This window comes from Nicotiana tomentosiformis, chromosome 12, assembly GCF_000390325.3.
Source record: "Nicotiana tomentosiformis chromosome 12, ASM39032v3, whole genome shotgun sequence".
Lineage (NCBI taxonomy): Eukaryota > Viridiplantae > Streptophyta > Magnoliopsida > Solanales > Solanaceae > Nicotiana > Nicotiana tomentosiformis.
This window is the reverse complement of record NC_090823.1, coordinates 86217317-86228304: the sequence shown is the minus strand read 5'-3', so window position 1 is coordinate 86228304 and position 10988 is coordinate 86217317. Positions and strand designations below refer to the sequence as shown.

Here is a 10988-nt window from a genome sequence, read left to right as displayed (position 1 = left end):
TGTTCAACACTTAAGCCAATATATGCAGAATCCCAGAGACACTCACCTAAGGGCAGCAATACATGTATTGAGGTATTTGAAAGTAAGCTTATCTCTGGGGATTTTCTTGTCTAACAGTAGAGACTACAGGATAAGAGTCTTTTGTGACTCTGATTGGGCAGCTTGCACTGAAACCAGGAAGTCAGTCAGTGGCTACATAGTATTGCTTGGTGACAGTCCCATTAGTTGGAAATCCAAGAAGCAATCTACTATTTCATTATCCTCAGCAGAAGCTGAGTATAGAGCAGTAAGAAAGGTAGTTGGGGAATTAGTCTAGCTTGCAAGACTGCTTGAGGAACTCACAGTACCTCTATCTCTAACTATACCTGTTTTCTGTGATAGCCAAGCAGCACTTCACATTGCAAAGAATCTTGTCTTCCATGAGCGGACCAAACACATAGAAGCGGATTTCCATTTTGTACGAGACAAGCTTTAAGATGGACTGATTTCATTACATTACATCCCTACTCATGAACAACTTGCACACATCTTTACTAAATCTTTGCCAGGCAACAAGCATACTCTTCTACTTGGCAAGTTGGCTGTGCGTTCCCCACCTCCAACTTGAGGGGGTTGTTGAGATTATTTAAAAGTTAGCCACATTGTAATTACTTTACTATTTTTTGTATAGGCCAATTTTGCAACTAGTTAGGCTATCATTGTAATAAGTCAGTCAGGCTATTAGTTACATATATAAAACACTGTATGGATATTTTTGATGTAAGAGAGATTCATTTTATCCTCTCCATCTGTTTCTCGAAGCTTCTCAGTGAGAATGCTTTTCTTCATCCATTAGAGCTCGATCTGAGCTTATCACCATTGTCGATCTTCCGCATTTTATCACCCTTGACAAAGGGTTCCATTAAACGACAAATTTAAAATATCCAGTACCAACAATTACTCGTGATGCATATTTCCACCAACGTAACCTAATTCTTTTTGGAGTCCGGAGTTTGTGTTTGTCTGACCCCTTTGCTCAAGTGGGTTACTAAGTTTTACTGATTTTAGGGGTCGACCAAGATGGTGCCAAATTAGGCTCCGAATTTGCGTTGTGGATGTTCTCAAACTTCTAAATTTGGAGGAACGAGAATTTTGCACACAAAGTATTGGGTGAATGAAAGTTTATACATTTCATTCTCGATATTTTAAACATCTGTATCAAGATATTTCTGGAATAAAAGGAGTTTTTTAGTATCGACAACACTAAGTAAAAATATTTCGCAGATAAAACGCTAGCGGCCATGAGAAACCAATTGTTTCACTGCTCCCATCTATAACGTGGGAAGAATTTAAAATGAATAGATTTATGAAATCTCATCAAATACAAATTCCCCGATAAATGACAAAATGAATGGAAGAATACACCAAAGGAAAAATACAAAGAATATTGAAAAAGGTCTGATAATAAAAATGTGGAAGAAAACGAAAAAGGAAAAGGCAAACTGCAAAATGACCCAAATCTTCCTGCATTACACTAATCCCGTGGGCCGTCGCTCACTATGTTGCGTCTGTCTACAATTTCATAATGTCATACCCCTTTTATCTTCAATAGGGTTCAGCCAACCATAATTCACAGACAAATGAAGAAATGTTTCAAGAGAACTATTTCCGGTCTTGTAGCAACAATTACCTTCCACAAATAGATAGAACAATTTCAAAGGATTCAAATCTTAATCAACACGGTCTTTAGCAGCAACTAGTTGCTTTACCTTTTCAAGAACACCAAAAAATATGGATCCTCCAATACCTATCCAAAGTACTCTTGCCCCTATTCCCTGTAATATACAATGGACAAGAATTAGCTTAATACTAATTAGCTTTTGATTGGTTGATCATCACAGCTATGTAAGTTAATTATCAACATTATTTATATAGATTATCATTTCCCGTGAGAATTCCAGGATAATTCTGTTGCCACATAAAATCATTTCCTGTGACAAGTCCAACTGAACCACATTTCAACAATAAAGTCATAGTGCTTTTTACATAAAATTGTTAAGGAGATTAAAGGTACAAAGGAATTGGTATTGTTTTGGAACTTCTTTCCCACCCCCGAGATGAAAGATGTCAAGTATCATGTCACTGCTCATAAAAAGAAGAGGGAATGACTGAAGATGATGCTTCTATCAGATACAGCTAACACGGAGGCTATTCTGAAAATTTGTAGCTCAATTAGTATAAGAAAGTTTATGCCAATCCATCATCTGCACTCTTTTCTTTGCGGAAGGACAAGATGAAAATAGACATTATAGCCACTCTGTTCAGAATCAAACATACAGAAAACACAGGATGCAAAGTGCTGACCTTAAAAAGAGTGGAGGCTCCTTCTTCTTTTACAATACTGCTAACACAATGCAAAATGCCTTCATACTGCTTTGTTGAACCCTGCACGTAATGTAAATAAACAAAAGCAGGTGTTATGTTTTCAATAATGAATAAGAGAAGTGTAGTTAGAGAGATGTGAAAGGTGCCAAACCTGAATCATCAATCTGGTTTTTATCACATCAAGGGGAGTAGTTATGGCTCCAGTTATTGCACCTGCAATTGACATAATACTCAAATGTAACAGATCCCCGAATATAAATTATTGCCATGATATTAATGCATAAAGGGTTTTACAATCAGAAGTAAATTGACGAGGGCTCCTTATATAGTATTGGCCTCTTGGGCAATCCTCACCTCATGAGCTAACTATTGCGGTAGAATTAGGGCTTAAAGCTTCTTTTTTTTAACATGGCAGAGTCAAACTCATCCCTATCTTGGTTCACCCAACGTTGGGCCCCCTTTTTAATGCCCAGCTCCGGCCTACCGTAGTTGAGAATATGGGTTGTCGTCTCCTTATATGATCTTGCGCAATCCTTACACTGAGCTAGTGATTCAAACGGACGGAAGAATAGGATAAAACATGGCACAGATAGTCTTCAACTTATAGAGCACATAGATTGTCTCATACCAACAAAAAAAAAAAGGAAATCATGCAGGTCAAGCATATTGCTTTCAATAATGGCCAAAAAAGTAAGAGTTCGCTAGAAGGGAAAGTAAATATGTTTCTCTAGAATTCATGTCTCAACTAACACAGTTTTTTTTTTCTAATATATTTAAGCATCTCTCACATAGATTAATCCATAGGATTTTCCATAGACTACAAGGAAAAGGCTCTTGTGATCCTAATATGTGCCATGTTCATGTTTGGACATATATGGACTATTTCACTCTTTTAAAAATTACAGTGAATATACATGGATTGGTTCTTGATAAAAATTTCTGCATATCACAGGGTCAAGCTCAATAACTAAGATGATATCAGCAAGATTGGAAGTAATATAAGACATGTTGTTACCTGCAAAGGCACCAATCATTGCATTCTCAGGATCTTTAAGGTCCCTTTTTGCCTGCATTAAAACAAATCATGTCTCTTCTCCGAGGAAAGAATATAAAAAATTACTTTGTAATTTTCTGGACAGAAAGAAGTGTTTATATATAATCCCTGGGACAAAAAATTAATGTAATCTCTCTCGTAGTGAAAAAGCAGAATTAAAATGAGCAGTTCTAGTTCAATGCGTACAGAAAAATATAGGGCAAAGGTTCAAATATGCCCTTGTACTATACGAAATTGAGCACATTTGCCCTTCGTTAATTGTATTAAAGTGTATTACAAACACTATTTCCTTTTTATTAGTACTTTTTTTTCTTTATCTTTTCTTCTCTTTTTTTCCTTTTTCTTTCTCCCTTATCCGTTTCCTCCATTACTGATGTCTTCTCCATTTTCGTCACCAATTTTACTTGATAAAACTCATGAATTCCAATAATTAAAAAAATTCTGCCATAAGGAAATCTAGTTCCAATTTCACTGGCCCTCTAAATAAATGAAATTAAATTGTTCCAAAAATTATGGTTTAAACTTTAAAATAATAAAAGCATCTCAACCTTTAACAATACTCAAAAGACCAAAATATTTAAATTGTTTCCAGAAAGATAATTTAATGATTAAAAGCCTAGAGTTCAAGTTGTAGTGTTATAAATTTGAGTTGTTAGTCTTTTTTCAGCTGAACATTTTCTATTTTTTTTATTAACTATGTAAATTAGAGGTGTACATGGAACGAGTTGGTTCAATTTTTATCAAGATCAAACCAAACCAATTATATCGGTTTGGATTGTTCGGTTTTGTTGGATTTTCGGGTTTTTTATTACATAAATATTATTTCAATCTTACTTTGTTAAATTTTTTATAACTAAATATATGTTCAGTAAAAATTAAAAAATTGACAAACATATGATCTATAAAAATATTCTTATGGGATAATTTTCTTAGTAATTGGAATTCATGAGTCTTGTCAAGTGAAATTGGTAATGAAAATGGAAAAACATCAGTAATGGAGGAAATCGGATAAGGGAGATAGAAAAAGGAAAGAAAAAAAAGAGAAGAAAAGAAAGAAAAGAGAAAGGTAAAGAAAAAAAGTACTAATAAAAAGGAAATAGTGTTTGTAATACACTTTAATACAATTAACGAAAGAGCTAATTAGTTTGGGTGAATTCCGTTTCGAAAAGGGCATATATGGGTCAACTGTGTAACTCTAAGGGCATATATGGACCAACTATGTGACGGTAAGGGCATATTTGAGCTAAAGTATTAACGAAGGGCAAATGTGCTCAATTTCGTATAGTACAAGGGCATACTTGGACCTTTTCCGGAAAAATATATAAATGGATGAAATCTTCATGGTATGCTACTCCACTGGTGCTTCAATTTTAGACAGTTAATGGGATCTATACACAAATAGCCAGCCGGATTCACTGTTTAATTTTTCTAGCCGATTTATATAAAGTATACACTGATTATATACGGTTATACAAATGTTATACATCCGTCGGCTATTTTTAGTTTAAGCAGTTGGGTGGGCGGCTATTTAGGTTAATTCTTCTCACTCAATTGCACCATAGAAAGAAAGACCGAAAAGTTCCATTGTAATTGCCAGCTCCTAGTGGTCCTTGTGTTCAAAGATGGATGGTGAATTTTGTTACTACAGACCTTTGACAGCATAACCATGATTTGAATTTGTCATGCATGATAGAACCAGTAACTTTTATTTTGATTGAAATTGATGAAATGTAAGCATCAACTTACAGCTAACTTATATCCCATCCGCAGTTGCTCGTATAAACAAAACTGGATTGCATCAAAAGGTAAGTCTCGCAGTAGAAAAGAGCCATAACCCTGCACTCAAGCAAGAACACAATGGAGCGTTCAAAAGGTTGAACAAAGAAACCCATCATTCAACTAGTGAATTTCTCTATCAAATTTCGCATATTTTTCCTTTTTCTTTTTCTAAATATTGTCTGAAATGTCCAGATTGTAAATAAACAGGAGTGTTTTAAATGGATATCAGTTTCTGATAAATTCACCAAAAAGACACCTACTTACAGCATAAAGGCCTCTAAACCCTTCCTTAGCAACAATTAGTCGGACTGCATCAGGGGCAGAAGCAAATTGGCCAGTCTGCATCCTTTGCTTAACTACCTGTAAGTTATCATATCTTAAATCTCTGAAGCAACATCAAAACCTAGGATGTGTGAATTACGGTTTCAATTACCTCAGTGGGTACACGGACAATAGAAGAAACAGCTCCGCCTATAGCACCTGCAGTCTAAATGAAGTGTAAATAAGCTTTTGTAATTCAATATATTTGAATTATGGAACATTTTATTGCTGTCCGTTCTCCTAATTTATTCACTGAAACTGCATAGTTGATTCGAAATACAGCAATGGACAGGTTAAACTTATCATCCCACAATTATCATCTAAATCCATGTACATGTGTTAATTGCAAACCTACTTCCAGAAATAAGAATAGTGAGTGTCAAGGAGTTCCATTCCATCTTCAGGATTGTATTTTAACCCAGGATTTAATAGTCCAGTAGTAGATAATAATTCGCATTCCACAGATTTCCTGGGCCCAGATCACTGAGAATTTAAAATAAAGTAGGACTAAATAAGAAGAAGGTTTGCCTAACAGTTTATCAGTCTCAAAATACTTACCAAATGAGCTAAGGCACTAAGATTTTCAGGGAAGCTCTCCAGCAATTTTCTCTTGGTAGGTTCATATACACCAACAAATATTGCCGATGCTCTGAAAAGAAGATTATTTGAGTGACCAATCTACTTTGGTGAACAAAAGTAATGACTTAATGTATTCCAAAGAAGACAGTTCAAGATTTCCAAAAGAGTACAACATTTGAAAGCTGTAAGTTGATTTTAGAAACCCATGATATATAGAAGATTAATTACACAAACAAAGATCTAGCTACCATTCTATTGAAAGATACAAGTGCAGCACAGTAATTTTTCAGGTTCTTCTTTCACATAAATATTAGAAGGTTTTCTATAACCTAATAGGTAAATTTTTATCATCATTAACCTGATGGTCAACATACAGCTTACTTTATTCGTTGCCCTATATCACTGAAAATAAATCAAACTAGAATAACATGAGTCCTTTCACATTTTCTTCCGCTAAATTGTAGATAACAATCATGTCACATGGGTTAAACAGCAGAATTTGATTAAAAGTGGATAACATAGCAGAGACATAGTCATCTGTTTTGAAAAAAAAAATTAGTCTCTTTCTCTCATGCTTATTTGTTTATTTCGGGGGGGGGGGGGGGGGGGGATTCTGTAGAAGACAACTAGTTTGGCTTCAGCAGGCAGCTGGCACTAAACTCAGTTAGTTTCCAGCCCTTATATAGCTTTCTGTCAAGTGCACATCCAAATTACTCGTCATTATCCAAATTACTATTTCAAGCAATTGCATACTATTTAGTGATGCTGAAGCTGAATGCATAACCTGTCAGCAAACAAATTTCAGCTTCACAGGTCAAGGCCTTGGTCAGTTCAATTAAGTCTTAAGACAAAATAAGATTTTGAACAAATAATCTGTAGACCTCAGTGTAATTTTATAATGCAAAATGTGCATTGAAGATAAAGTTCATCCATGTATTCAGATTCATAAAGTGAAGTATTCAAAATCCAGACTACTTACGGTAATACACCAGCAAGATTTCCAGCCAATCCTGAATAAAGACCTTTCAAAATGATTTGTCCCCCACCACGAACTGCCTAACATTAAACCATGAGCTGGTCAAATCAATTATACTATAAGAGCTGATGAGCTACACTGATCTGAAGGTCAGCAGATCCTTGGAGAAATAAAAATAAACTTGAAGAAATTGACACTCCTGTATGACAGTTTGATGGATGATAAATAAAAGGTTGCTAAGCTGTTAAAATTTTCGTTAAAAGCTAACCTTATCAAAAACTACTCAGAATATCAAGTGAAAAACATCCAGATAAATAGTCAGTATGTGCTAAAGGAGAAAGTAGTAGGATGGAAGAAGAGAAATTACAGATGATATTTATAAAATGTTAAACAGTCTAAACCTGCTTGTAGTCGAGTTTTAATTGTATCAATAGGATACAGAACAGCTTCTACAACAACACCAGCAGCAGCTCCAGCTATAGCTCCCTCTACAAGAAGATTTAACAATAAAAAGAGAGAACATGCACATTTTTTTGAATTTATCATTTAATGTACACAATATCTAAATCAACACAGGAGAAGACTTCGGAAACACAAAGCTGTATAACTATCAACTGCACTACTTAGAAGGTATAACGTCAACCAAGTTCATCTACAATCCAAAAGTGCACTTAAAAGTTTCATTCAGCAATAACATGTCAGTCTAGCACAATCATTACTGAGACAAAGCACCCAAAAATATTTACAAGATATTGCTGATTAGTACATTTGTACTATACATCTAACATTATAGGAAAGAGTATTTTCAGTATATATTTTGAGCACTTGTTCAAGCCAAGAATGGAGATCAGTTCTTGTAAACTTCAATAATTATTAATAGTCGCATCCCTTTGAATTGGTAACCCCACGTGACTCTATATAACATATTGATGACAATTTATTATTGGGTTTCAACACCATTAATTACAATGGTGTTAGAAGACACATTTTGTATTTCAGTACTGAACATAGAAAATAGAGACTTAACGTTGTCCATAATTTACAAAGAGACCAGACTAACAAAGTCATATCAGAGAGAAGGTAAGTGCTAATTCTCAGTAGGTGGAAATAGTTTTAGGCTTTTAATATAATTGTAAGGGAAAAGAGAATGATGCAATTTCAGTTTAAATGGATATAGTAGGGATGTTTATATAACACACATGAAGGTCTAACAAAAGTATGTACCAGATGGTTAATTCCCAGCTTACTGATGATAAATATGTGTATGGTTCTACTTTCACCTATTTAAGTTAATTTGAGTTTCTTGATCCAATAGAATGTGGTAACTCCGCATGAGAGCACTCATGAAAGATTCTTACTACCGTTCTAAATTTGATATTTTTCGTTTCAGATTTCAGAAAATTCTTTATAGTTTATTCAAGTGATGCCTTTTTACTCACAAAGTAACTGGAGTCAATCTTTAGATGTTGAAATCTTATACATGGAGGATATTAGTTCTGGCAAGCAATAGCTTAAATTAGCGAGAGCCTTAAGAAGTGCTATTTCCAGCCAAATCGGAAAAATGGTGCAACAGAATTAGATGAGAAGCATAAATTTATCATCATTTTCCCTAAGTACATGTGGAAATAAGATGACAAAGAAGACACAAAGATACCAGATATATAATCTTCCTACTTTGAGATGAATTTAGTCTTCTTAAATAGGATTTCTTTTCATCCTTTATTTTCTTAGTCCTTTCAAAAAACATTCCAACATATTCTGGTCAATAAATAAAGGACACAAGTTAGCTTCCCAACACAATGTGCTCTGCACGTGTTTGTATGATGCCTTTGTGCATGTCGGTGACCTAGTGCAGATACTGCAGACATTGTAAGTATGACAAATTCTGTCTCACTTGAAAATTCATAATTTTGTATCTATTCTTGCTATCATTGTGGTTACCTGAAAGCCATTTGAAGTTCTTACAAGAAAGTGAAACTGATTGCAAATGCAAGGAGACTAAATGATGTTAATTTGCTCTGAGGATAGCAAAATATTACCCTTGAATCTGATATTTCCATTTATATATATTTCAGGATCATATTAAAAGGTTCAGTCACTCATTTATAAAGTTAAAAGGCTTGATCTCACCAGTAAAACTCCAGAAATTATAGTGGTAACATCTTGCACAGGCTATCAATCCAAGAATTTTTGTGGTAACATCTTGCACAGGGTATCAATCCAAAGAATTTAGAGAACTTACCATAAAGTGTGCGTAAGAGATCAAGTGGAGTCTGTTGTTTGCTGATTGATGCAACAGGTTTTTTTGGCATGTTGTGCAAGTTGAGTGCTCTCGAATTCAGTCTATCTCCTGCAAGAAGTATTTTCTTATCATCTAAAGTGGCAAAAGGGAACATCAATTATCTGATTTATCTAAGTGTTTGTACAGGTCTAAGGAATCATTTCAAAACCTGTGGAAGGTATAAGGAAAGTTAAATACACAAGCAACATAGTCAAGTGAAAAAGGAAAGTACACATGCAAACCTAAAGGCACTTTCCAATGCTTTGAAATATATATATTTTTGATAACCGAGAAATTCCCCACAACCATGGCGCACGGTTACTAACTCGGTGAATAATGGGCGCGCCCCTCTGCCCTTCTCCACTTAAATATCAGCCTTTTGTCTGCGACAAGGTTCAAACTTAAATATTTCATATCACGTGCTTTGAAATATGTTTTTTTTTCCTGTCTTTGTTTTCTACCTCCTAGCAAGGTACATGGCACAAGCATAGATATACAGGTAATCAAATGAACTTTGTAATAATATACAGGTACATGGCACAAGCATAGATAGAAGGATATCATTTATATCGGTCATCAATGGAGTTCTTTTTCCTTCTTGTATGCACCTCAGTATACCCCTATATTTCTTTCTTTAAATTTGGAAACACAAAATTTAGAACAGCAAACAGGACTTCGTGCTACGGTGATGATTCTACAATCAACTTTAATCGTTCTGCAGATACTTTGTGAAATTTCCCTAATGGTGCTGCCTCTAAGTTGTGAAACAGCGTCAACTCTAAATAACTAATACGTTACAACAAAAAACATCAAAATGAAACAGAAAATGTTTGCTCACCCCGAATATTATTCAAAAAATGAGATTCACAACTTTGATAGGGTTAATATAAAATCTTCATCACACTGAACCGAATTAGAACCATGTCATTTAACCTTTCGAGTAGGTGATGAAAATTTTCCTAAAGTATATGTTTAATCATTGCACATACTGTAAAACTGTCAATTTAACTCTAATTACAAACATGATTTACATGATATTCGAATTGAGCAACTCACTGTTACCCAAACCTGGTCACTTTTTTTGGGCCAACGGGAGTTTAAATTCATTTTTCAACACTTGAAACAGAATTGATGGAACACAAAAAGATAATGTGAGATGCTTTAATTAAGCAAGCAGATATAAGGTTCGTCTTAATCCTTAAGTCAAGCCTAAATTAACATATAGAGGAAATTACCCGGCAATTCCGTCCTCGAGTTGATAGCCATTCTGTATCCCTGAAGAATAAATATCAGTTAAATGAGTCTGAAGTTCACTCTTATGAATTATGAACACCTATAGTGCTTGTAGTTGCAAGAATTTTGAGGGGTTTAGAGAGGGAAAATGACCAAAAACTATTGGGCCTGTTTGGCCCTAAAAAAAGTTTTTGGAAACTTTAAATTTGTTGAATTTCAAATTTTAAAAAATTCTCAAAAATTATTTTTCAAACTTTTCACTCCAAATCACCTACACAAATTCAAAAATAGCTCCAAATTATATTCATATCCAAACACAATTCTAATTTTTAAATACCATTTATACTTGATTTTTTTTCTTTTTTCGAAATTTCACAATTTTTATGTCCAAACACCCACTA

The 10988-nt window shown here is 34.4% G+C and overlaps 1 protein-coding gene across 1 annotated transcript; it reads right to left on the bottom strand.

The window, feature by feature from the left end:
• Window positions 1–1281: 1281 nt before the first annotated feature.
• LOC104119551 (S-adenosylmethionine carrier 1, chloroplastic/mitochondrial-like) lies at window positions 1282–10747 on the bottom strand. Its single transcript, XM_018778796.3, has 12 exons — window positions 10590–10747; window positions 9316–9423; window positions 7475–7561; window positions 7077–7149; window positions 6077–6167; window positions 5631–5684; window positions 5462–5557; window positions 5165–5254; window positions 3380–3431; window positions 2516–2577; window positions 2344–2424; window positions 1282–1814 (listed from the first exon to the last, which is right to left on the bottom strand). The coding sequence occupies exons 1-12, from the start codon at window positions 10618–10620 to the stop codon at window positions 1710–1712; spliced, it is 930 nt and encodes a 309-aa protein (XP_018634312.1). The 5' UTR covers window positions 10621–10747; the 3' UTR covers window positions 1282–1709.
• Window positions 10748–10988: the final 241 nt, after the last annotated feature.